Source organism: Entelurus aequoreus, linkage group LG23 (assembly GCF_033978785.1).
Source record: "Entelurus aequoreus isolate RoL-2023_Sb linkage group LG23, RoL_Eaeq_v1.1, whole genome shotgun sequence".
NCBI classification, from domain to species: domain Eukaryota; kingdom Metazoa; phylum Chordata; class Actinopteri; order Syngnathiformes; family Syngnathidae; genus Entelurus; species Entelurus aequoreus.
Window position 1 is genome coordinate 39,686,521 of NC_084753.1, and position 22,877 is coordinate 39,709,397.

Genomic DNA, 22,877 nt, shown 5'->3' on the forward strand with positions numbered 1-22,877 from the left:
CTTGACAATATCCCCTCCAGATTCCTCAGGGACTCTGCCACCACCATTGCCCCAATCATCACACATAATAAACCTCTCACTTAAACAAGGCCAAGTACCAAAAGATTTCAAGATAACAAGAGTAACTCCCCTTTTTAAAAAAAGGAAGCAAATTAGAACCTGGTAACTACCGACCTGTTTCTATTCTCAGTTCCATTTTGAAAGTAATGGAAAGAATAGTTTATGAACAAGTCGATAGATACCTTGCCACTAAAAAACTCATGTACAAATTCCAATCCGGCTTCAGAACAAAGCACTCCACTAACACATGCCTTCTCTATCTGAGCGACAACATCAAACATGAGGTGGACGCGGGCAAATACTGCGGCATGGTCATGCTGGACCTTCAGAAGGTCTTTGACACCGTTAACCACGCTATACTGTTGGATAAGCTCAGAGCAATCGGATTTGATAAAACCTCATCGAGCTGGATGCAATCTTATTTGGAGGGGAGGAAACAGGTGGTAGAGGTGAACAGCACCCTGCCCCCCCCCCCCCCCCTCAGTAAACTGTGGAGTCCCCCAAGGCAGTATATTAGGGCCTTTACTGTTCCTAATATACGTTAATGACATGTCATCAGCATGCGACTGTGAATTGTTCCTGTTTGCGGATGACTCGGCCCTGCTGGTATCAGACAAGGACAAGTCACAGGTGGAAAAAATCCTCAGTGCTGAACTCCTTAGTATTTGCACCTGGCTCACTGACAACAAGCTATCCATACACTTAGGTAAAGCGGAATCCATCCTATTTGGGTCCCAAATCAACCTTAAGAAAGTCAGTGACTTCACTATTAAAGTGGGTGACATTGTTATCACCAGGAAAGATGAGGTCACTTACCTAAGTTCCATTCTAGAGGCTAATCTTTCCTGTGATAAAATGGCAACGAAGGTAATCAAAAAGGTCAACCAACGAACAAGATTTCTCTACAGAATCTCCTCTCTGGTCAACAAAAGCACCATGAAGATTCTAGCGGGAACTCTCATTCAACCCTTTTTCGACTACGCATGCACCTCCTGGTACCCCATCACCTCCAAAAGCCTCAAATCTAGACTCCAAACATCCCAGAACAAGCTAGTCAGGTTACTTCTAGACCTCCACTCCAGATCACACCTCACTCCTACCCACTTCTCCAAAGTGGGCTGGCTCAGGGTGGAGGACAGAGTAAAACAACTTGCACTGAGCTTAGTCTATAAAATTTGCTACACCTCCCTGATACCGAAGTACATGTCAAACTACTTCCTTAACGTAAATGACCGCCATAACCACAACACCAGGGGGAGCTCAACAAACCACGTTAAACCCAGATTCCGATCTAACAAGGTCTTAACTCATTCTCCTTCTATGCCACATCAATATGGAATGCACTCCCAACAGGTGTAAAAGAAAGTGAATCTCTATCCTCCTTCAAAACCTCACTAAAAGAACACCTCCAAGCAGCTAAAACCCTAGCCTAACACCCTCCCCCCACCACATACCACCTCCCCGGAATTGTAAATAATCAAATGTATATACTTGTTCTTATGCTTTCTGAGCTCACTAATGTTCACTGCTCGCTGTACATATCCTACCAAGTCAGACCTACACTGTTACAATGTCCTTTTTTCAGATGGTATAATTGTTGATGACTGAAGTATGCTGATATCAACCCAACCTAACTGGTTGCTTGTTTCTCTTGCGAGATCTGACAATTGACAGGTTGACAACATCCAAACAAACCAAGTCATCTCCAATACATCTCAACATTACACACATCCTCCAGGCTGAGTTAGTCTAGATAATGAAGTAACCTGGAAACTACATGTAAGTCATATAAAGAAAACATTTAAAAAATTGACTATTATAATAAATAGAATAAAATACATACCCACAGATATTAACTACATTTATTGTACCCAACTTTAGTTGAAGCATACATTGTTTATTGCATAAATGTCTGGGGACATACATATAAAACAATCACACAACAATATTCATATTACACAAGAGAGTAATAAAGATAATTAATAGAATGGATTATAGAGACCCAACAAATGATTCATAAAGTCACACATTTTAAAAGTAAATGATCTTGTATAAAACACAACTGCTCTAATGATTTAAAAAGTAAATAATAATATGCTTCCAGACGTGGTCCAGAAGTTGTTTCAGATGTGAACCAGTAAATATGAACTAAGAGGGATTTATGTGTACTCAAAAGCAAAGGTATGAACACATGTAAAACAAATATGTATATCATATAAAGGAGTTCATCTATGGAATCATCTATAATTAGAAAATAAAATATGTAACCCTTCATTATTTCAAAAAACATATATAAAACACTTATGAATAAGTATGAAAGTGAACTATGAATATCTACACTTAAAATGTTTATTGTATGTAACATATTTTATGTAGTGTTTATTCTCACCTTTTCAGTCAAATTGTTCTGTTCATTTTAAAGTACACAAATGTGTATATTAACTCATGTACTTGACTGAAATAAAAGCACTAATCTGAAGTGTCTAATCTATAAATGTTAGAATCATATTAACAAGATTGTGTTACACACACAACAATGATGTCACACATGTTATATGTGCTGATGTTGTTAGAAAGTTGATTTTAAATCCTGCGTCTTCATTTGCTGCTGCTGTTCTCACCAGCACACTTGTGTTTCTTACACTGGTACTTAGAAGAGAATCTTTCACCACACACACTGCAACTCAACACTTTCTCTCCTGTTTGTGTTCTCATGTGTGCTGTAAGAGTTTTTAGGTAACGGAAGGTTTTGTTGCAGCTTGAACAGGAGTATGGTTTTTCACCAGTGTGTGTTCTCATGTGTACTTTTAAACTTACATTTTTTACAAAACTTTTACCACATTCTGAGCAGGAAAAAGGTTTTTCTCCAGTGTGTATTCTCATGTGTGCGTTGAAACTGGAACTGTGAGTAAAATCTTTACCGCAGACTGAACACGAAAAAGGTTTTTCACCAGTGTGTATTCTCATGTGTTCTTTTAAACTTTGATTTACTGCAAAACTTTTACCACATTCTGAGCAGGAAAAAGGTTTTTCTCCTGTGTGTTTTCTCATGTGTGCTTTGAAATTGGAACTGTGAGTAAAATCTTTACCGCAGACTGAACACGAAAAAGGTTTTTCACCAGTGTGTTTTCTCATGTGTTCTTTTAAACTTTGATTTACTGCAAAACTTTTACCACATTCTGAGCAGGAAAAAGGTTTTTCTCCTGTGTGTTTTCTCATGTGTGCTTTGAAATTGGAACTGTGAGTAAAATCTTTACCGCAGACTGAACACGAAAAAGGTTTTTCACCAGTGTGTTTTCTCATGTGTTCTTTTAAACTTTGATTTACTGCAAAACTTTTACCACATTCTGAGCAGGAAAAAGGTTTTTCTCCTGTGTGTATTCTCATGTGTGCTTTGAAATTGGGCCTGTGAGTAAAATCTTTACCGCAGATTGAACACGAAAAAGGTTTTTCTCCAGTGTGTGTTGTCATGTGTTCTTTTAAACTTTGATTTACTGCAAAACTTTTACCACATTCTGAGCAGGAAAAAGGTTTTTCTCCAGTGTGTGTTCTCATGTGTACTTTTAAACTTTTACTTACTGTAAAACGTTTACCACATTCTGAGCAGGAAAAAGGTTTTTCTCCAGTGTGTTTTCTCATGTGTCTTTTCAAATCGTGCCTATCAGTAAAATCTTTACCGCAGATTGAACATGAAAAAGGTTTTTCTCCAGTGTGTGTCCTCATGTGTACTTTTAAAGTTTGACTTACTGCAAAACTTTTACCACATTCTGAGCAGGAAAAAGGTTTTTCTCCAGTGTGTTTTCTCTTGTGTCTTTTCAAATTGTGCCTATCAGTAAAATCTTTACCGCAGATTGAACATGTAAAAGGTTTTTCTCCAGTGTGTGTTCTCATGTGTACTTTTAAAGTTTGACTTACTGCAAAACTTTTATCACATTCTGAGCAGGAAAAAGGTTTTTCTCCAGTGTGTGTTCTCATGTGTACTTTTAAAGTTTGACTTACTGCAAAACTTTTACCACATTCTGAGCAGGAAAAAGGTTTTTCTCCAGTGTGTTTTCTCTTGTGTCTTTTCAAATTGTGCCTATCAGTAAAATCTTTACCGCAGATTGAACATGTAAAAGGTTTTTCTCCAGTGTGTGTTCTCATGTGTACTTTTAAAGTTTGACTTACTGCAAAACTTTTACCACATTCTGAGCAGGAAAAAGGTTTTTCTCCAGTGTGTGTTCTCATGTGTACTTTTAAAGTTTGACTTACTGCAAAACTTTTACCACATTCTGAGCAGAAAAAAGGTTTTTCTCCAGTGTGTGTTCTCATGTGTATTTTCAATTTACTAGGAGATTTAAAAGTTTTGTCACAGTGAGAACATGTGAAGTGTGTGTTGTCAGTGTGACATGTCTTATCATCTTTAGAGTCTTCATCATCAGTGTCAGGAGAGTGTGACGTTGTGTCCTCACTATCTGATAGTGGAGCTAAGAGCTTGTCTGCTTGTGATCCTCCACAGTGGTCTCCATCAGCTTCTGTTGTCATGTGTTGAGTTGAGCTGCTGCTTGGAGGCTCCGCCTCTCTCTTCTCCTCACTTTCACCTTTGACCTCATCATCTTCACTCTTCACACTGATGAGGTGTCTCTTGTCTTCCTCTATGAAGTGGGGGGACAGCCGCTGTTTTTCTTCCTCTTTGACGTAGGAGGGCTGCGGATCCTCCGGTTCCTCTTTTACGTGAAGGGACTGTATATTCTCAATGTGAGGAGTCTGTGACTCTTCCTCTTCATCTTTTAAGTGGGGGGGCTGTGGCTCCTCTTCTTTCACGTGGAGGTTCTGTGACCTCTTCTGCTCCATACTGGAGGACCCCTCCTGCTGCTCAGGTGGACGATATAATTCACAGACGTCTGCAGGACACAAGAAGACAAACACATGCTGGGATCGAAATAGATAAGAATTTACCAATTCAGATTTCATTTTCGATTCTGCTTTACGATTCGGTTATTTGTGGACTCACTTTTGCTTTGACATTCAGTAAAAAGGAGAAGAAACAGGTCGATTAGCATCAACTTTGACTAGTTGAGAAGTAACATGAGCGTACCAAGCCAACAGTGACGTCTTAAGAGGCACAGATTTTACGGGTCCCCCATGAGGTGCCAGAGGGCCCTAAGGACAATATTCTGCTTTGAAAATATCTATAAAATAAAAATATCTTTGGCAAGAAATTAACAAAATACTACATGTTATTTTGTGGCAATTACAAAAGAATGTCCAGTATAATTCTCAGGACATTCAATCAATCACAACTGGAATGTTAAACTGAACATATATACATAAATATACAGTATATATATATACATATATGTATATATATATACACATATGTCCACACGACTTTGGGAATTTCCCGATGGTAAGTGGTACGTAAATGGTTTCAATTACAGCAAATTGTCATTTATTAATACATTTTAGGCAACACAAAGTCAGGCACATGTGCACTAGCGTTGTTTGGCTTGATAATCATGGCGGACAAGCTACACAGACTTTGGTACGGTGATTTGCCCTCGGAGTAAACGGAGCCAAGCGCTTGGGTTAATGTAATTTTCCCTCGCTTCCCGTCGTATGTTTAAGAGCGCACTGCTGTGTTTAGATGGAGACAGGTGTGAACAATATTGGAGACACTTGTTCCCACACTAAAAGTATACAGCGAAGGAAAAAACTATTTGATGTTGCTTTTATTTTCTCAATACATTGTCCATCAGCTGCTGTGACTGAGAGTTAATGAGGTGAGGAAACATGCAGCAGGTGATGTGTCGTGAACGTTGTCACAACTTGTTTATAAAGTAATTTTTTTTTTTTACTGGGATGTTCACTTCTCCTTTATTTAACTGCAAACTGTATCAGTGTTCAATTAACATCAATACTAGCTCAAATGTTTTGTCATCTCATTGAATTGAACGCTGGCTGTGAAGATTGTGTATTCGATGTGAGAGGTGTCACTAGTCTTTATTTTTGTTGGCCAAACTGTTGCACTGAACTACAAGGAGGCGTTGTTGTAGAAGAAAAAGCTTGTTTATTAGACTTCATCTTCATTAGCCAAACTGCTTTGAGTTTTATATTAATATCAAAAAGTAAACGCCATGATTTAATTGTGTTTTTTTCATGTCACAAAGGTGTTATATGTTTGACATGACATATTTCTGCTCTAACTCTTAATGGATCTGTCCCGATACAGCATCCATATATATATATATATATATATATATACATATATACATATATATATGTATATATATATATACATATATATATATATATATATACACACATATATATATATATATATATATATATATATATATATATATATATATATATATATATATATATATATATATATATATATATATATATATATATATATATATATGCATGGATGCTTTGGAGCCCCTGCCTCGAAAGAAAATAATGTTTGTTTATAATAATGTTTATTGTTTGTATATCCTGTAATCATGTTTATTGTGTGTATGTCCTACAATAATGTTTGTGTGTATGTCCTATAATTCAGAGCTTTATTTGTCCATTCTTAACATGTACAAGACACATAAGAACTGAAATTACATTTTCGGCACAATCCCGCTAAGAGCAGACATACGTTACAGGGAGACAAGACGGGACCGCCAACGGATCAGCCACTTAGGGCGCTCCTTAAAAAGGTGGGAAAAAGGTGACATTGGGGAAGGGGGGGAGAGTAAAAAAAAATATCAGTCTGAGGCTGGACCCTCAGGAATGGTCCAGACTGAGTCCGAGGAAAAAACCTCACATAGCATGGCACACATAAACATGGTACATGTAATCACAACAACTCGCAACAGAGTCATCCAACAGGACTTTGGAGGCCGGCAGCTGCTGTTGAGCGCTACTCAGCCCCCACAACCCCGGAGGAATTAAGCAGTGGTGAAGGCGTTGATTTGGGGAGGGGTGTGTGCGTGCATGTATGCCCAATTAACTTGGGTGAGATGTTGGAATTGTCTTTATGGGCCGAGGCCGGCCCCAAGAGTTCAAGAGTTCAAGAGTCCGACCCAGGTGCTTTTGAAAAAAAAGGGAAAGGTCAAAAGCGTCCATCTTTGAGGAGTCCTCAGGGGAGTGTTTTCAAACAGCCTGTTCCTCAAGGCCATTCAAGGGAGTCAAATCGTAGATTAAGATGTTGTTTTTTCTTCGAGCAGTCAAAACAATGACATTCCTGCTCTGTATGCTGGCTCTGACAATTCCAATTTATTCTTTCTCTAACTTCATCAAGATGGAATCTACCTTGCGATTCAAATCAGCAATCGCTCCAGTCTGTGATCCCACAGCACGACCCATTCCTTCCATTGCGTTGAACAGCCTGTTGGCCCCTTGAGTGGCTGCCATCGTCTTCCGAATTTGACGATACACCAGAGCAATGCCCAGCCCAATCAGCAAATGCCCTGCGATCACAGCTCCAAATAGGTAGATGTCTTCCACGTCCTCGATGGAAAGGACTGAGAGGCACATGATTCTCCAAGTATTCCAGGAATCTCTCACGTACCCCGCAGCAATGGTTCCATCAGGGCAGCCAGGCTCCCCCGAACCTCTTTTCCTTGTCGAAAAGACTGTGTCAATTGCGTCGAGAGTCCAGTTGATCAAATTCATTTTGATGTTTAGATTTGAGGACAGCTCAAGAAAAGAGGCTTCAAAAAGTTCGGACAAAGACAAGGACACAAGAAAGCAAGCGGGAAGGAGGAGGAGCAGGGAAAAATGCGACCACCCTCACCAAGAGGCAAGACATAAAAATAATGTTTGTGTGTATGTTGCTTTGCCCTCACTATATGTGATGAGGTTGTACAGCTTGGCAGACAGCTAACAACCAATCCAGGACGTTCTCATAAAGTTCCAAAGCAGATGAATCCATTTAGGCTCTTTATTGTTGTTGATCTTGCTTTGTCTTGCACTGGACTTTTATTTTTTATTGTAAAAAGACTTATCTTTTCCAAGGCTTGTAAGAGCTAACACAACTTGTCTGACTCTCATTGTCTCATAAACTGGACTAACGTCGTAAACCGGAAGTGCCAAAACTAATGACGCGCAGCATTTCCCATCGCCACAAGGTGTCAGTAATAGTCCTCAATCAAACGGGCACAACACTCCCCACCTGGTATAATGTTTTATACCACTATACAGTCTCTTTACGAAGGAGCAACACGACCTCTGATACAGGTCTAGTGTAGATTCTTGGAGTACCTTGTCGGATGATCTTGACGTCGACTTTTCTTACTTTGTTGTCATGGCTGTTGATAGACTTGACCATGAGTCCAGTGGGCCATTCATTTCTTCTCACCTGGCCGTCTTTCAGTAGTACTAGGTCTCCAACTTGCAGGTTAGGCCTTTCTGCATACCATTTTCTCCTAGGTTGTATGGTTGACAGGTATTCTTGTTTCCATCGCTTCCAGAATCTATCAGAGAGAAGTTGGACTTGCCGCCATTGTCTTGAGTGGATGTCTTTCACATTGAAGTCTCCTGGCGGTGCAGATATGACGCCTCTCTTCTGCGTATGATAAAGGGATGAACGACGCTTTGATGCTTGCTCCCGATTGTTTGAGAGGTGGCGACGAGGTGATCGAAAGGGTAACGGGGCAACCCAAGTCTTTGACTCATCTTTGTATACTTCTCTGTTCATAATGTCAAGGAATGCTTGACCATCAGGAGACAAACCTGGTTTATTATCATTCTTAGCTTTTTCAAAAACTTGGCTGCCGAGGTTGTCCATCTCCTCCAGATGTTTGGGGGGTTGCAGACCATGGCACGGATTAGGGCTGCTGAACTTTTCACCGACAGAGAACATGGACTTAGAAATGTTTCTATTAGTCCTGAAGACGTTGATGTTTGCTGGCTTATGAGCTCCTCCAAGACATACTTCCCCGACTATGACCCACCTTAGGTCAAGACGTTGTGCATAAGGTGCCTCGTCAGGTCCATTGTACTGCTCCCTTACTTTATGCACTTGGATGATTTCTCTTCCGAGTAAAAGCAAAATTGCTGCATTGGGGTCAACTGCTGATATCTTTCCTGCCAGTGGAGCTAGATGATGATGATGCTGAATAATCTCTGGTGATGGGATCGCCGATCTGTCATCGGGCATCATGTCCCATTCTATAAGTGTGGGGAGAGGTACTGTGGTTTGCATGTCCAATGACTCTATAATGAAGTTGCATGCACGTCTTCCTGCTGTCTCCATTACTCCAGAACATGTCCTCAGTGTGTATGGTGCTGAATCTGATTTGATGCCGAAGAGATTGAAGAAATCTGTTTTAGCTAGGGATCGGTTACTTTGCTCATCCAGGACTGCAAACATTTTGACAGCCTTCTCTCTTTGGCCAGCAGGGTATGCTCTGACTAAACACATTTTGGAACAGGATTTTGGAGTCACTGAATTGCCATAGATCTCAGTACACTTTGATGTCACTGATGGGATGAGATCTTCATTATTCTCCCCGCCTTGATCTTCCTTCACTGGGGAGTTCTCTGTTATTTGGTGGTGGACCAGGGTGAAGCGCTGTTATGTGCCTAGTGCTGTCACGCTCTTTACATTGCACGGCTTTTTCACAATCCTTCGCCATGTGTCTCGTAGATGCGCAACATCGATAACGGATGTGTTGCTCTTTCAGATAAGCCTTTCTTTCTTCGAGTGGTTTGTTTCGGAAGCCACGGCATTTACGTAGAGGGTGAGGCTTATTGTGGATGGGACATATTTTATCTGGGTCTTCAGATTTATTTTCTTGGAAGTTGTACTTAGCTTCAAGTACTGTCGCCACTTCAGTTTTCTTTACGGACACTGGTGTCCTGTAATTCAGTTGAAGTCGTTCTTGTCTAGCATTAGTTACGTTACCACTGGTGACACATGCAAAGCTGGGATCATTGCGGATCCTAGCTTCTTCCATAATGAAGTTCACAAAGAAGTGAAATGGTGGATAAGCCACCTTTTTGTCCCTTTTGTATGCTGAGCCTGCACTAACCCATTTTTCTTGGAGACGATATGGTAGCTTGATCAGGATGGGACTAATGCCATGAGCTGTGTCAAGATGAAGAAGACCGGGTAAGAGTTCATTTGACTTTGCTGCGTCCAACTCAAGAAGAAGGTCCCCGAACTCTCTCAGTCTTTGGTTGTCTGTGTTTGAGATATTTGGGAAGTTCTCAAGTTTTTTAAGTAAAGCATGCTCAATTATTTCAGGTGCACCGTATGACTCCTCTAGCCTCTGCCACACCATTTCGAACCCAGCTTCTGCATTATGTATGTACACAACTCTTAATCTCTTAGCTTGTTCTGCTGATTGAGGTCCAAGCCATTTAGCCAGCATATCCAATTCCTGGCGTGCACTGAGATCTAGGTCCCTTGTGGAGCCCATGAATGATGCCTTCCAGGCACAGTAATTTTGTGGTTGGTCATCAAACTTGAGAAGACCAGAGCTAACCATCTCTTTACGCATTAGGTATTTAGCCAGGTCTGATGCACCCCGATTGTCGAAGGAAGTTGCTCCGTGTGCGGAAAAGTGACGAGGCTGGGTATGGTGGAATGATTTTTGATATGAAGAATCTATCCTTTGAGTTGCATCATTCCTTGTGAAGGTGTCTTTTGATGGACTTGCAGTAATACGAAGCGGTGGAGTCCCCACGTCTCCCCGATGTGGTTGTTTGTGGTGCTGGACAGGTAGGTAATTGGGCACATGGTACTTTACATTATCCATCTCTTGTTTATTAGCCGTTGTGTTGACCTTAACATCTTCATGGTTGTCCATTGTCTGCTGGCGCGCTGAGGAAGAGGTCAGTCAGTATTGGCTGATTTCAAGAATGGAGTGAGTGTTGGCCATGAGATGCCTCTGACAGTTGCTCCACAAACTCTTTAGTGCGTTCTACTGGGCTTAGTACTGGCATATTAAATTCAAATTGGCTTCTTTGGATATCACTTTCTTCTTGAGCTGATATGTCTAAAACATGTGCTTCAGCTGCTGCTGCTTCAGCGGCTTTTGCTGATTTTAACAGGAGCAGATTAGCTTGTATTTCCGCTTGCTGTTTTAGCATTTCTGCTTCTTTTTGTGCAAAGGAAAGTTTAAAGGCCTACTGAAATGAATGTTTTTTATTTAAACGGGGATAGCAGATTCATTCTAAGTGTCATACTTGATCATTTCGCGATATTGCCATATTTTTGCTGAAAGGATTTAGTAGAGAACATCGACGATAAAGTTCGCAACTTTTGCTCGCTGATAATAAAAAGCCTTGCCTGTACCGGAAGTAGCGTGACGTCACCAGAGGTTTACAATGCAGCGAGAGAGATTCGGACCGAAAAAGCGACGATTACCCCATTAATTTCAGCGAGGATGAAAGATTTGTGGATGAGGAAAGTGAGAGTGAAGGACTACAGTGCAATGCAGGACGTATCTTTTTTCGCTCTGACCGTAACTTAGGTACAAGGGTTCATTGGATTCCACACTTTCTCCTTTTTCTATTGTGGATCACGGATTTGTATTTTAAACCACCTCGGATACTATATCCTCTTGAAAATGAGAGTCGAGAACGCGAAATGGACATTCACAGTGACTTTTATCTCCACGACAATACATCGGTGAAACACTTTAGCTACGGAGCTAACGTGATAGCATTGGGCTTAACTGCAGATAGAAACAAAATAAATAAACCACTGACTGGAAGGATAGACATAAAATCAACAATACTATTAAACCATGTACATGTAAATACACGGTTAATGCTTTCCAGCTTGGCGAAGCTTAAAAATGCTGTTGCTAACGACGCCATTGAAGCTAACTTAGCAACGGGACCTCACGGAGCTATGATAAAAACATTAGTGCTCCACCTACACCAGCCAGCCCTCATCTGCACATCAACACCCGTGCTCACCTGCGTTCCAGCGATCGACGGAAGGACGAAGGACTTCACCCGATCATCCGTGCGGTCGGCGGCTAGAGCGAACTTGCTAGCGTCGGCTAGCGCGTCTGCTATCCAACAAAGTCTTCCTGGTTGTGTTGCTGTAGTCCGCCGCTAATACACCGATCCCACCTACAACTTTCTTCTTTGCAGTCTCTATTGTTCATTAAACAAATTGCAAAAGATTCACCAACACAGATGTCCAGAATACTGTGGAATTATGAAATGAAAACAGAGCGGTTTTGTATTGGATTCAATGGGCTCCGAATACTTTTGTTTAACTAGTCACGTCACGCGCATACGTCATCATACATAGACGTTTTCAACCGGAAGTTTAGCGGGAGATTTAAAACTGCACTTTATAAGTTAACCCGGCCGTATTGGCATGTGTTGCAATGTTAAGATTTCATCATTGATATATAAACTATCAGACTGCGTGGTCGCTAGTAGTGGCTTTCAGTAGGCCTTTAACACGTGCACTTTCTGCTTTAGCACGTGCTTTTGCAGCAGCAACGCTCACTGACGTCATCCGACTTGAGTGAGATGAATGTGACGATCTTGAACTTCTTTCATGTTCGCTTACGTCTTCTTTTGAATGCTCCATGGTGTGCTGTTTACCACTGGATGTTGAAGAGAATGCTGCGTTATGTCTCTGTGAAGCCCGCTGGGCTTTTAGTCTTTTTACCGCTCTGCCCTCACTATATGTGATGAGGTTGTACAGCTTGGCAGACAACTAACAACCAATCCAGGACGTTCTAATAAAGTCCCAAAGCAGATGAATCCATTTAGGCTCTTTATTGTTGTTGATCTTGCTTTGTCTTGCACTGGACTTTTATTTTTTATTGTAAAAAGACTTATCTTTTCCAAGGCTTGTAAGAGCTAACACAACTTGTCTGACTCTCATTGTCTCATAAACTGGACTAACGTCGTAAACCGGAAGTGTCCAAACTAATGTCATTAGTTTGGACACTTCCGGTTTACTATGTTAGTCCAGTTCATAAACAATGAGAAGTAGACGAGTTGTGTTAACTCCTATGTCCTATAATCATGTTTATTGTGTGTATGTCCTATAATCATGTTCACCTATAAAAACACCATAGTTAAAGGTCAGTTATTTTCATGTTGCTGCTGACATTTAAACGTGTCCTCTTAAACCAGCGCACTTTATTTCAATGTTGGTTTTTTTTAAATTGGAGATTTAATTGGACTTTTCTTATATTAGTTTCAAGGCTTTTAATTTTTTTCTTGTCTCAAAACCCCTCTTAGGTTGGGATCCTATAATACAAAACCTACTTTTCTTTCTTGTTGGTACCTGTTTTTGTGTATTTGGATTCAGGAATGATCTTTTATTTATTTATTTATTTTAGAATGCTTTTTGATCCGAAACGATGCAGTTAGTTGAAAATTCAGTACATAAAAATTCAGTTAAAAAAAATGCAGCGCTGAAAATTGTGCTGCTTCAAAAAGCAAGACTCACTTCCGTTAAAAGACTAAAACCATGGAGCCTGTCTCAGAAGCAGCCAATGAGGTGTCAGGTTTAAAGTCACGTGACTCGGGTCTTGCAAAACAGCACAAAAAAGGCAATTAACTTTGCTACCTGGGGATAATACAACATAATTAACATTTAAATGCTGCCTGCTGGATGTTTTCAAACTATAGAAATGATTCCAATGGTTAAAATCTGCACTTTTGAGTGACATACGAGTTAGTAGGTGTCATGACATGCAGTTCAAGTGACTGTGGTACACAATGTGACCAGCAGATGGTGCTGGATAATGATGTTCAAGTAAACGTAAGGAAGAAGACACAAGCGCTGTTTCAACCCTCTGCGCATCCACTCGGCGCAGACGTGATCCCGTGTACAAATATCGCGACATGCTAATTTAGCCGCTATCAAAACAACTAGCCCGTCACTGCTGATTTCATTTCAACAATTAAAAATAGGAACTTGATAGTAAATAAAGCCACGTTTCCACTGCTGGATGCTGTGTTCAATCGTGTCCATGATGTTTTAACGTTTAGGGGACGTGCTGTCATGAAATAAATAAAACATATTCCGGTGGTGGTGGTCAATGTCACTACTCCATAGGTACCGGAAGACTACGTCACTTCCTGGACTTACAATTGTTTTTACAAAGGTGCTTTTGAAACGTCACATTCTGTGATATTTGAATATTTTATTAATGTTTTGTATAAAAACTAGCTTACAAAGGAGTAAAAGGGAACAAAATATAAACATGAACAAGGGGTAGATGTAAAAAATCAGGGAGTATTATGGCCACAATTTCAATCACTTTCACTCTTCTGTCATTGCAATGAATGACGTAAGGGGGCGCCACTGACTCACATCATGTGATTTATTATTTAAATGTTGATTTTTTTTTTTTTTAACAATCCACTTACTTATTTTTAAATGATCAGTATGTCATCTTTTATGTGACATTGTTATTCAAGTAAAAATGACAAAAAAGAAAACTATGGTAATGACAACATGCAGGAACATAACTGACGTAAAACAAGTAAAAAGGAAGTGACGTTGTCTTTGTGCACGCGTGCATTGATCAAGTCTTCCTGAACCAACCGTGCAGGGATTCTAAAACTGTGGTTCGTGTACCACTAGTGGTACGCAGGCATCACCTAGTGGTACGCCAAATATCATTTCATTATTTAAGTACAGTGTTTTATTTTCCTACATGCAAACACAGTGTTACTGTTCAAACTGTGTGTAATGTTACAGTAACTAAAAATATTAAATATGCTTGTTAAATAACGTTGGTATGGTATGGTATAACGTGTCTTCCTTGTTTTTAATGAATAATTAAGGCCTACTATGCTACTGTATTTTAATGCTGTTCATGATGGTGGTACTTGGAAATCCAAGTATTTTCTGAGGTGGTACTTGGTGAAAAAAGTTTGACGTAGTGACATTGTAAACTACATTGGCAGACACCATTTTGTTATACCCAAACGGCGTCTGCTCATACATCGCGCTTCCAACGAGATCCCGTTTCCCCCCCGAGTTAGAAAGTTCCAGAACTGTTCACGTTATACCATCTCATCTCATTGTGGATCATGTGAATGTTTGAAGTGGAACTAAATGTGATCTCTGAAAGGGGTACAAATTATTTCCAAAGCAGGGCCCCCATCCACATATACAATACTAGTACATATCTGATGAAAAACAACATTATTTTTGTTATTTTAATTATAAGTGTGCCAAATCACCTATATTTGAACATTATCTAATGGAAATGACTGCTGTCTGATTATCACATTAATAACACAATAACAATCATGTGTCTGAGTACACCTATTAATCAAAATTAGTCTAACACGTCATGTTCACGATGGAATATAAAGTTAGTAAACATGTGAGAGTAAGAAGTAAACAAACCTGTTCTGTGTAACACAACTTGAGGTTTCTTGAAAACAGCCTCCAGTAGTTGACGTAGTCTCTTGTTTTCTTCTTTTGTCCGAGAAAGTTCCTCCTCGTACTCTGCTATCGTTCTTTCGCACATTTTCACACAATCACAACACTTTACACTCACACTTGATCTTAACTAAGCGATGTGTTGATCGAATCCGCGTCTCTTTGTTAGCAGCTAACAAGCTAAGCTAACTAGCATGCTGAGCTAACTAGCGCGCTAAAACAACTAACAAGCTAAGCTAACTAGCATGCTAAGCTAACTAGCGCGCTAAAACAACTAGCAAGCTAAGCGGGCCTAATAATCTCCAAAGTTGACTGAGACGAGTGGAGTTTATCCTGACACGGAGGATGAATAAAGTGTAGTTAGTAGCGATGTGAGGAGATGTGCCGAGGCTTAGAAGCGTGTGTGGAGTAAAGGAGGACTTTGCTGCAAAGCGCATATCCTCCACGCATGCGTCACTTAGGGGCGGGGCCAACGTGTCATAGTGATGGGCAAGTCATGAACGATTCATTCTAAATGTATGTTTTCATGGTGCCCACACAAACATGGCAACAAATGATCTTTCAAGTATATAAACTGTATTCGACTTTCAATCAGAAAAATATGAAAATAATTAACTAGTACTGTTTTTAATGCACTTATCGAATTTACTGTATAAGCTGTTGAAGCTAATAGCATTGTTCTTTACTTAAAAAACAACAACTTGACAATAGTTATTGTATGCACTATGGCGTAAAATGCAATTGGTGTATTTTTCTGTGAGTGTTTGGAGTTATTACAGGGAACTCAGCTACCATTATACTTTAAAATGATAATTGGTTCTCCTCAAAAATTGTAGCCTGAGTGTTGGATATTTTTGGAGGGCTGTTTGGCTCGACTGTAGTGTGTGCACTAAACACATGGACTGAAACATTCTTGCATTTGCACTACAAGCTACATTATTGCATTCCCCTTATATTGACTCCTACTAGTCATGCTGCATCCTTTCAGTTATATTGAATGTATATGGAACTGTATGTCTGTATGGAAATGTTAATGTTTATTACTATGCTGGAGTATAATTATGTTTTATTTGTCATCCAGAGTGTGTGTGCTCCTTTAAGAATGGCAGTATGTGAGGTGAGTGACTGAGTAAGTGAGTGGGCAAGTGAGGTGAGGGAGTGGAAGCAGTTAATGTGCAGGAGCGTTAGTAGCTTAGTGGATGTCCGGTTGGCTTTGTGGAAAACATAAATAAAGTGACAGAATTGCAACGAATCGACAACTGTTGGGTCGTCATTCCGACCCAACAACGGAACTGTAGGACCCACTGCCAGGTAAAGTGGAGGGTGTTACCCCCGACGATACATCGGCCCTGGAGGGAATGTCTCCCCTGCGCTCCTCGACCACTGTCTGGGAGCTGACAATCAGGAAAGGTGTACAATTCTGCATCCGAGAGAACACAACCATTGCAGCCCATCCATCCATTCATCCATTTTCTTCTGCTTATCCGAGGTCGGGTCGCGGGGGCAGCAGCCTAAGCAGAGAAGCCCAGACTTCACTCTCCCAGCCACCTCATCCAGCTCCTCCCGGGGGATCCCGAGGCGTTCCCAGGCCAGCTGGGAGACATAGTCTTCCCAAAGTGTCCTGGGTCTTCCCCGTGGCCTCCTGCCGGTCGGACGTGCCCGAAACACCTCCCTAGGGAGGCGTTCGGGTGGCATCATGACCAGATGCCCAAACCACTTCATCTGTCTCCTCGATGTGGAGGAGCAGCGGCTTTACTTTGAGCTCCTCTCGGATGACAGAGCTTCTCACCCTATCTCTAAGGGAGAGCCCCACTCATTTCGGCCGCTTGTACCCGTGATCTTGTCCTTTCAATCATAACCCAAAGCTCATGACCATAGGTGAGGATGGAAACGAAGATCGACCGGTAAATTGAGATCTTTGCCTTCTTCACCACAACGGATTGATACAGCGTCCACATTACTGAAGATGCCGCACCGATCCACCTGTTGATCTCACGATCCACTCTTCCCTCACTCGTGAACAAGACTCCTAGGTACTTGAACTCCTCCGAATGGGGCAAGATCTCCTCCCCAACTTGGAGATGGCACTCCACCCTTTCCCGGGCGAGAACCATGGACTCGAACTTGGAGGTGCTTATTCTCATCCCAGTCGCTTCACACTCGGCTGCGAACCGATCCAGTGAGAGCTAAAGATCCTGGCCAGATGAAGCCATCAGGACCACATCCTCTGCAGAAAGCAGAGACCTAATCCTGCAGCCACCAAACCGGATCCCCTCAACGCCTTGACTGCGCCTAGAACTTCTGTCCATAAAAGTTATGAACATAATCGGTGACAAAGGGCAGTTTTGGCAGAGTCCAACCCTCACTAGATACAGGTCCAACTTACTGTCGGCAATGTGGACCAAGCTCTGACACGGATCATACAGGGAGCGGACCGCCAAAATCAGACGGTCCGATACCCCATACTCTCTGAGACCTCCCCACAGGACTTCCCGGGGAACATCATCTTGAGGACAAGCAAAGTGTCTGTTGTTTTACAATTTAATAATCTATTTAATAAGAAATGTTCAGAGAATTCTTTTTTTTTTTAGTATTTATTGGAGGCTTCAAAAGACACAAGTTGTCCGTTTACAGGAGAGTGTCGGTGAGGCACACACATTTTATCTTAGCTCAGGAATGCATGGGGGAAGGGTTGGAGATAAGCGGGAAACTCTTAGTTAAAAAAAGTAAACACACTCTAAGTAAGGCGAGACATTAGTCTGAATATGATGCATCTAGCAAAGTGAGACAGGCAGAAGAAACAAAGCAATACAGCATAAACATGTCAGAAAAAATACTTGAAGATGAATCTTTAAAGGCCTACTGAAAGCCACTACTACCGACCACGCAGTCTGATAGTTTATATATCAATGATGAAATCTTAACATTGCAACACATGCCAATACGGCCGGGTTAACTTATAAAGTGCACTTTTAAATTTCCCGCTAAACTTCCCGTTGAAAAAGTCTTTGTATGATGACGTATGCGAGTGACGTCGCCAGTGAAACGGAAGTATTCGGAGCCCATTGAATCCAACACAAAACAGCTCTGTTTTCATCTCATAATTCCACAGTATTCTGGACATCTGTGTTGGTGAATCTTTTGCAATTTGTTTAATGAACAATGGAGACTGCAAAGAAGAAAGTTGTAGGTGGGATCGGTGTATTAGCGGCGGACTACAGCAACACAACCAGGAAGATTTGTTGGATAGCAGACGCGCTAGCCGGCGACCTCACCTTGACTTCCTACGTCTCCGGGCCGCCGACCGCATCGTCGATCGCTGGAACGCAGGTGAGCACGGGTGTTGATGAGCAGATGAGGGCTGGTTGGCGTAGGTGGAGCGCTAATGTTTTTATCATAGCTCTGTGAGGTCCCGTTGCTAAGTTAGCTTCAATGGCGTCGTTAGCAACAGCATTGTTAAGCTTCGCCAAGCTGGGAATTATTAACCGTGTAGTTACATGTCCATGGTTTAATAGTATTGTTGATCTTCTGTCTATCCTTCCAGTCAGGGGTTTATTTATTTTGTTTTTATCTGCATTTGAGCCCGATGCTATCACGTTAGCTCAGTAGCTAAAGAGCTTCACCGATGTATTGTCGTGGAGATAAAAGTCACTGTGAATGTCCATTTCGCGTTCTCGACTCTCATTTTCAAGAGGATATAGTATCCGAGGTGGTTTAAAATACAAATCCGTGATCCACAATAGAAAAAGGAGAAAGTGTGGAATCCAATGAACCCTTGTACCTAAGTTACGGTCAGAGCGAAAAAAGATACGTCCTGCACTACACTCTAGTCCTTCACTCTCACTTTCCTCATCCACGAATCTTTCATCCTCGCTCAAATTAATGGGGTAATCGTCGCTTTCTCGGTCCGAATCTCTCTCGCTGCATTGTAAACAATGGGAAACTGTGAGGGTGGGGCGGACTAATCGACAGTCCTAGGAGAACTTTATTCAAAGTACTAGAACAAGACTGCAGTTCCTGTGAGGAGCCAGGTCAGATGTATACTTCCATTTGATGTCATCGACCCTTGTCTGAAAGTTGGACCTTGAAAATCGCTGTATGTCATCGTATTAATTAGGACACAGATGGTGCCATGTCTCTCTTACACAGTGTCAGTCAGTTTACAATTTTGGGGCCCTGTTGCTCACCAAAATACTGACCCCCCCACTTGGCCGTCAGTGGCCTGTCCGTTACAACTTCTTCACAACTCCCCAAGATAGGAGACACTCAGCATCCTTGGGAAGTCGACCCCAGGGGCTGGCCTATGTATGTTTATGTGGTGTTTTATGAGCCCTCACATTCAGTGGATGTCAGCATGATGGGACATTGTTTACCAGAGACTGGCTGGGTGAGGACACACAAGGCCGATGCAAAAGAGGAACAACATTCTTCCTACAAAACACCAATTCTGATGCACCATTAGATACTGAAGTGAACTAATTAACTCATATTATGTTTTGCTTATGGTGAAGGTTTATATTCACCCTGGAGAAAGCAAAGAACCAAGTTTAAGTAAATAGTAGTTTTTCAGTTTGAGCACATAATAAGATAAGGCCCCTTATTTTGACATTCACAGGTGGGCTGGATCACTCCTCATAGGGAAGAGGCCCTAATTTGGACTTCGGAATGCAGAAGTGATAGCCCTATCCTTGAAGCCCTAACCTTGAGAAGAGACTACATGTCATAATTATTTCCCTTGAAGTAGAGACAAACGTGTGTGTGTGTGTGTGTGTGTGTGTGTGTGTGTGTGTGTGTGTGTGTGTGTGTGTGTGTGTGTGTGTGTGTGTGTGTGTGTGTGTGTGTGTGTGTGTGTGTGTGTGTGTGTGTGTGTGTGTGTGTTTTGGAGGGGTCCAAAGTTGTCATAGTGGGGGCTGTGTCCTAGTCGAGCTTTATGCTTAGCAACACCCCTAGTGGGAGGTTCCAGTTTCTGGATCATCTGAGAGGTCACAGACATGTTCTCTTCTGGAGGAAGATGTAGGCTATTCCTGCCCTTTTCCAGCTAAAACGAAGAGGCATAGTACCTAAAAATAATAATAAATACCTTCCCTGTGATTGATAATATCTACATTCATCATTGCTGAAGGACTTGTGATGACACATCTAGTCCTTGGAGGTGAACTGGTAACGTCAACATGAAGGACTGAAATCATTTCTGAGTCAAACAATATTTTCTGTCTTATCAAAACCACCACACTGAGAAATGACTTGCAAATGTTTATTCCTTCTTCAAAAGCACGTCCCACTTTTTACTTTCATCCTCATCTTTGTGTAAACTTCAAAATGAAAACAGGAGATTTGAGAGATTATGCACAAAATCATTTTACAGAGGAGATCAAGCTTATTTTCTTCCTTCATGTTACTTACATTTCTTCCACAAAACTCACATTTGTATGCACATCTGTATAATGGATGATAATGAACTAAAGATGCTAAAATTGTTGATAACTAGATGACAAAATGTTCTACAATCAGGCGTTCGGTTGTTTGTAATTTCAAGTATAGTATCTGCTGGAATAGGAAATCACATGTTCTGTAGGACTGTGTAAGGCAAGCCAACAGCCAGTTCTTAGAAATAGTGGTCCATCTTTGTGGTTAGATAATGAATCATGAGCATACAACACTATGAAACACATATGGCAAATAAAAACAGCGAAAATAAGTGCATTAAAAACAATACTTTTTCATTATTTTTATATATACCTGATTAAAAGTCAAATACGGTTGATATATTTGGAAATATCATTTGTTGCCATGTTTTTTGTGTGGGCACCATGAAAACATACATTTTGAACGGTTCGTTCATGACTTGCCCATCACTATGACTCTGTGGCCCCGCCCCTAAGTGACGCATGCGTGGAGGATATGCGCTTTGCAGCAAAGTCCTCCTTTACTCCACACACGCTTCTAAGCCTCGGCACATCTCCTCACATCGCTACTAACTACACTTTATTCATCCTCCGTGTCAGGATAAACTCCACTCGTCTCACTCAACTTTGGACATTATTAGGCCCGCTTAGCTTGCTAGTTGTTTTAGCGCGCTAGTTAGCTTAGCATGCTAGTTAGCTTAGCTTGTTAGCTGCTAACAAAGAGACGCGGATTTGATCAACACATTAGAATCAATGGTTGGGACGTTGATTTAACATTGAAATTTGGTCATTTCCCAACCAATATTCTACAACATTGAAACATGCTTTTTGACAATGTTGGGTTGGGACGTTGATTTGACATTGAATTTTGGTCATTTCCAAACCAATATTCTACAACAAAAATACAACGTTGAAACAACATGCTTTTTGACAACGTTTATTCAATGTCAGGTTGTGACGTTGATTTGACCGTTGAAATTTGGTCATTTCCCAACCAATATTCTACAACATTGAAACAACATGCTTTTTGACAATGTTGGGTTGGGACGTTGATTTAACATTGAAATTTGGTAATTTCCCAATCATTACTCTACAACACAAATACAACGTTGAAACAACATGCTTTTTGACAACGTTTATTCAATGTCAGGTTGTGACGTTGATTTGACCATTGAAATGTGGTCATTTCCCAATCATTATTCTACAACACAAATACAACGTTGAAACAACATGCTTTTTGACGACGTTTAATCAATGTTGGGTTCTGATGTTGATTTGACCATTGGAATGATGCATTTTGTGGCTTTTAATGCCTCACAATCAAACTATTTTATGTTAAAATACTGAACAGATGTTTATTGGGATAAAGTAAACATCTGTTCAGTATTTTATAGGGGTGTAACGGTACACAAAAATTTCGGTTCGGTACGTACCTCGGTTTAGAGGTCACGGTTCGGTTAATTTTCGGTACAGTAAGAAAACAACAAAATATACATTTTGGGGTTATTTATTTACCAAATTTGCAAAATCTTCCACCAAAAATATTTTTCTTAGTGTAATATTTGATGTGAAGTAATGGGAACCTTGGATAGGTCAATAATTCATAATAACGTTGATTTTGATTCAATATTATGTTTTGAGCAATGACAGTTTGAAAGAAAAAAAACCCAGCTTTGTTTTATTAGTCAAAATTGCAAATTTTTCTAAATCACATTTAAAGGCCTACTGAAATGAATTTTTTAAAATTTAAACGGGAATAGCAGATCCATTCTATGTGTCATACTTGATCATTTCGCGATATTGCCATATTTTTGCTGAAAGGATTTAGTAGAGAAAATCGACGATAAAGTTCGCAACTTTTGCTCGCTGATTAAAAAAAGCCTTGCCTGTACCGGAAGTAGCGTGACGTCACAGGAGCTAGTATTCCTCACAATTTTCCGTTGTTTACAATAGAGCGAGAGAGATTCGGACCGAGAAAGTGACGATTACCCCATTAATTTGAGCGAGGATGAAAGATTCGTAGATGAGGAACGTTACAGTGAAGGACT

At 40.8% G+C, this 22,877-nt stretch overlaps 1 protein-coding gene across 1 annotated transcript in view; it reads right to left on the reverse strand.

Moving 5' to 3' along the window:
- Nucleotides 1–1,961: 1,961 nt before the first annotated feature.
- LOC133640880 (zinc finger protein 658B-like) overlaps nt 1,962–22,877 on the reverse strand; it is a 119,598-nt gene continuing 98,682 nt past the window's right edge. Inside the window, exons 3-4 of the mRNA XM_062034562.1 lie at nt 15,389–15,539; nt 1,962–4,943 (exon numbers count right to left, since the gene is read on the reverse strand). Coding sequence (XP_061890546.1) covers nt 2,659–4,943; nt 15,389–15,539 — 2,436 coding nt within the window. The 3' untranslated portion in view covers nt 1,962–2,658. The remainder of the gene's footprint in view (nt 4,944–15,388; nt 15,540–22,877) is intronic.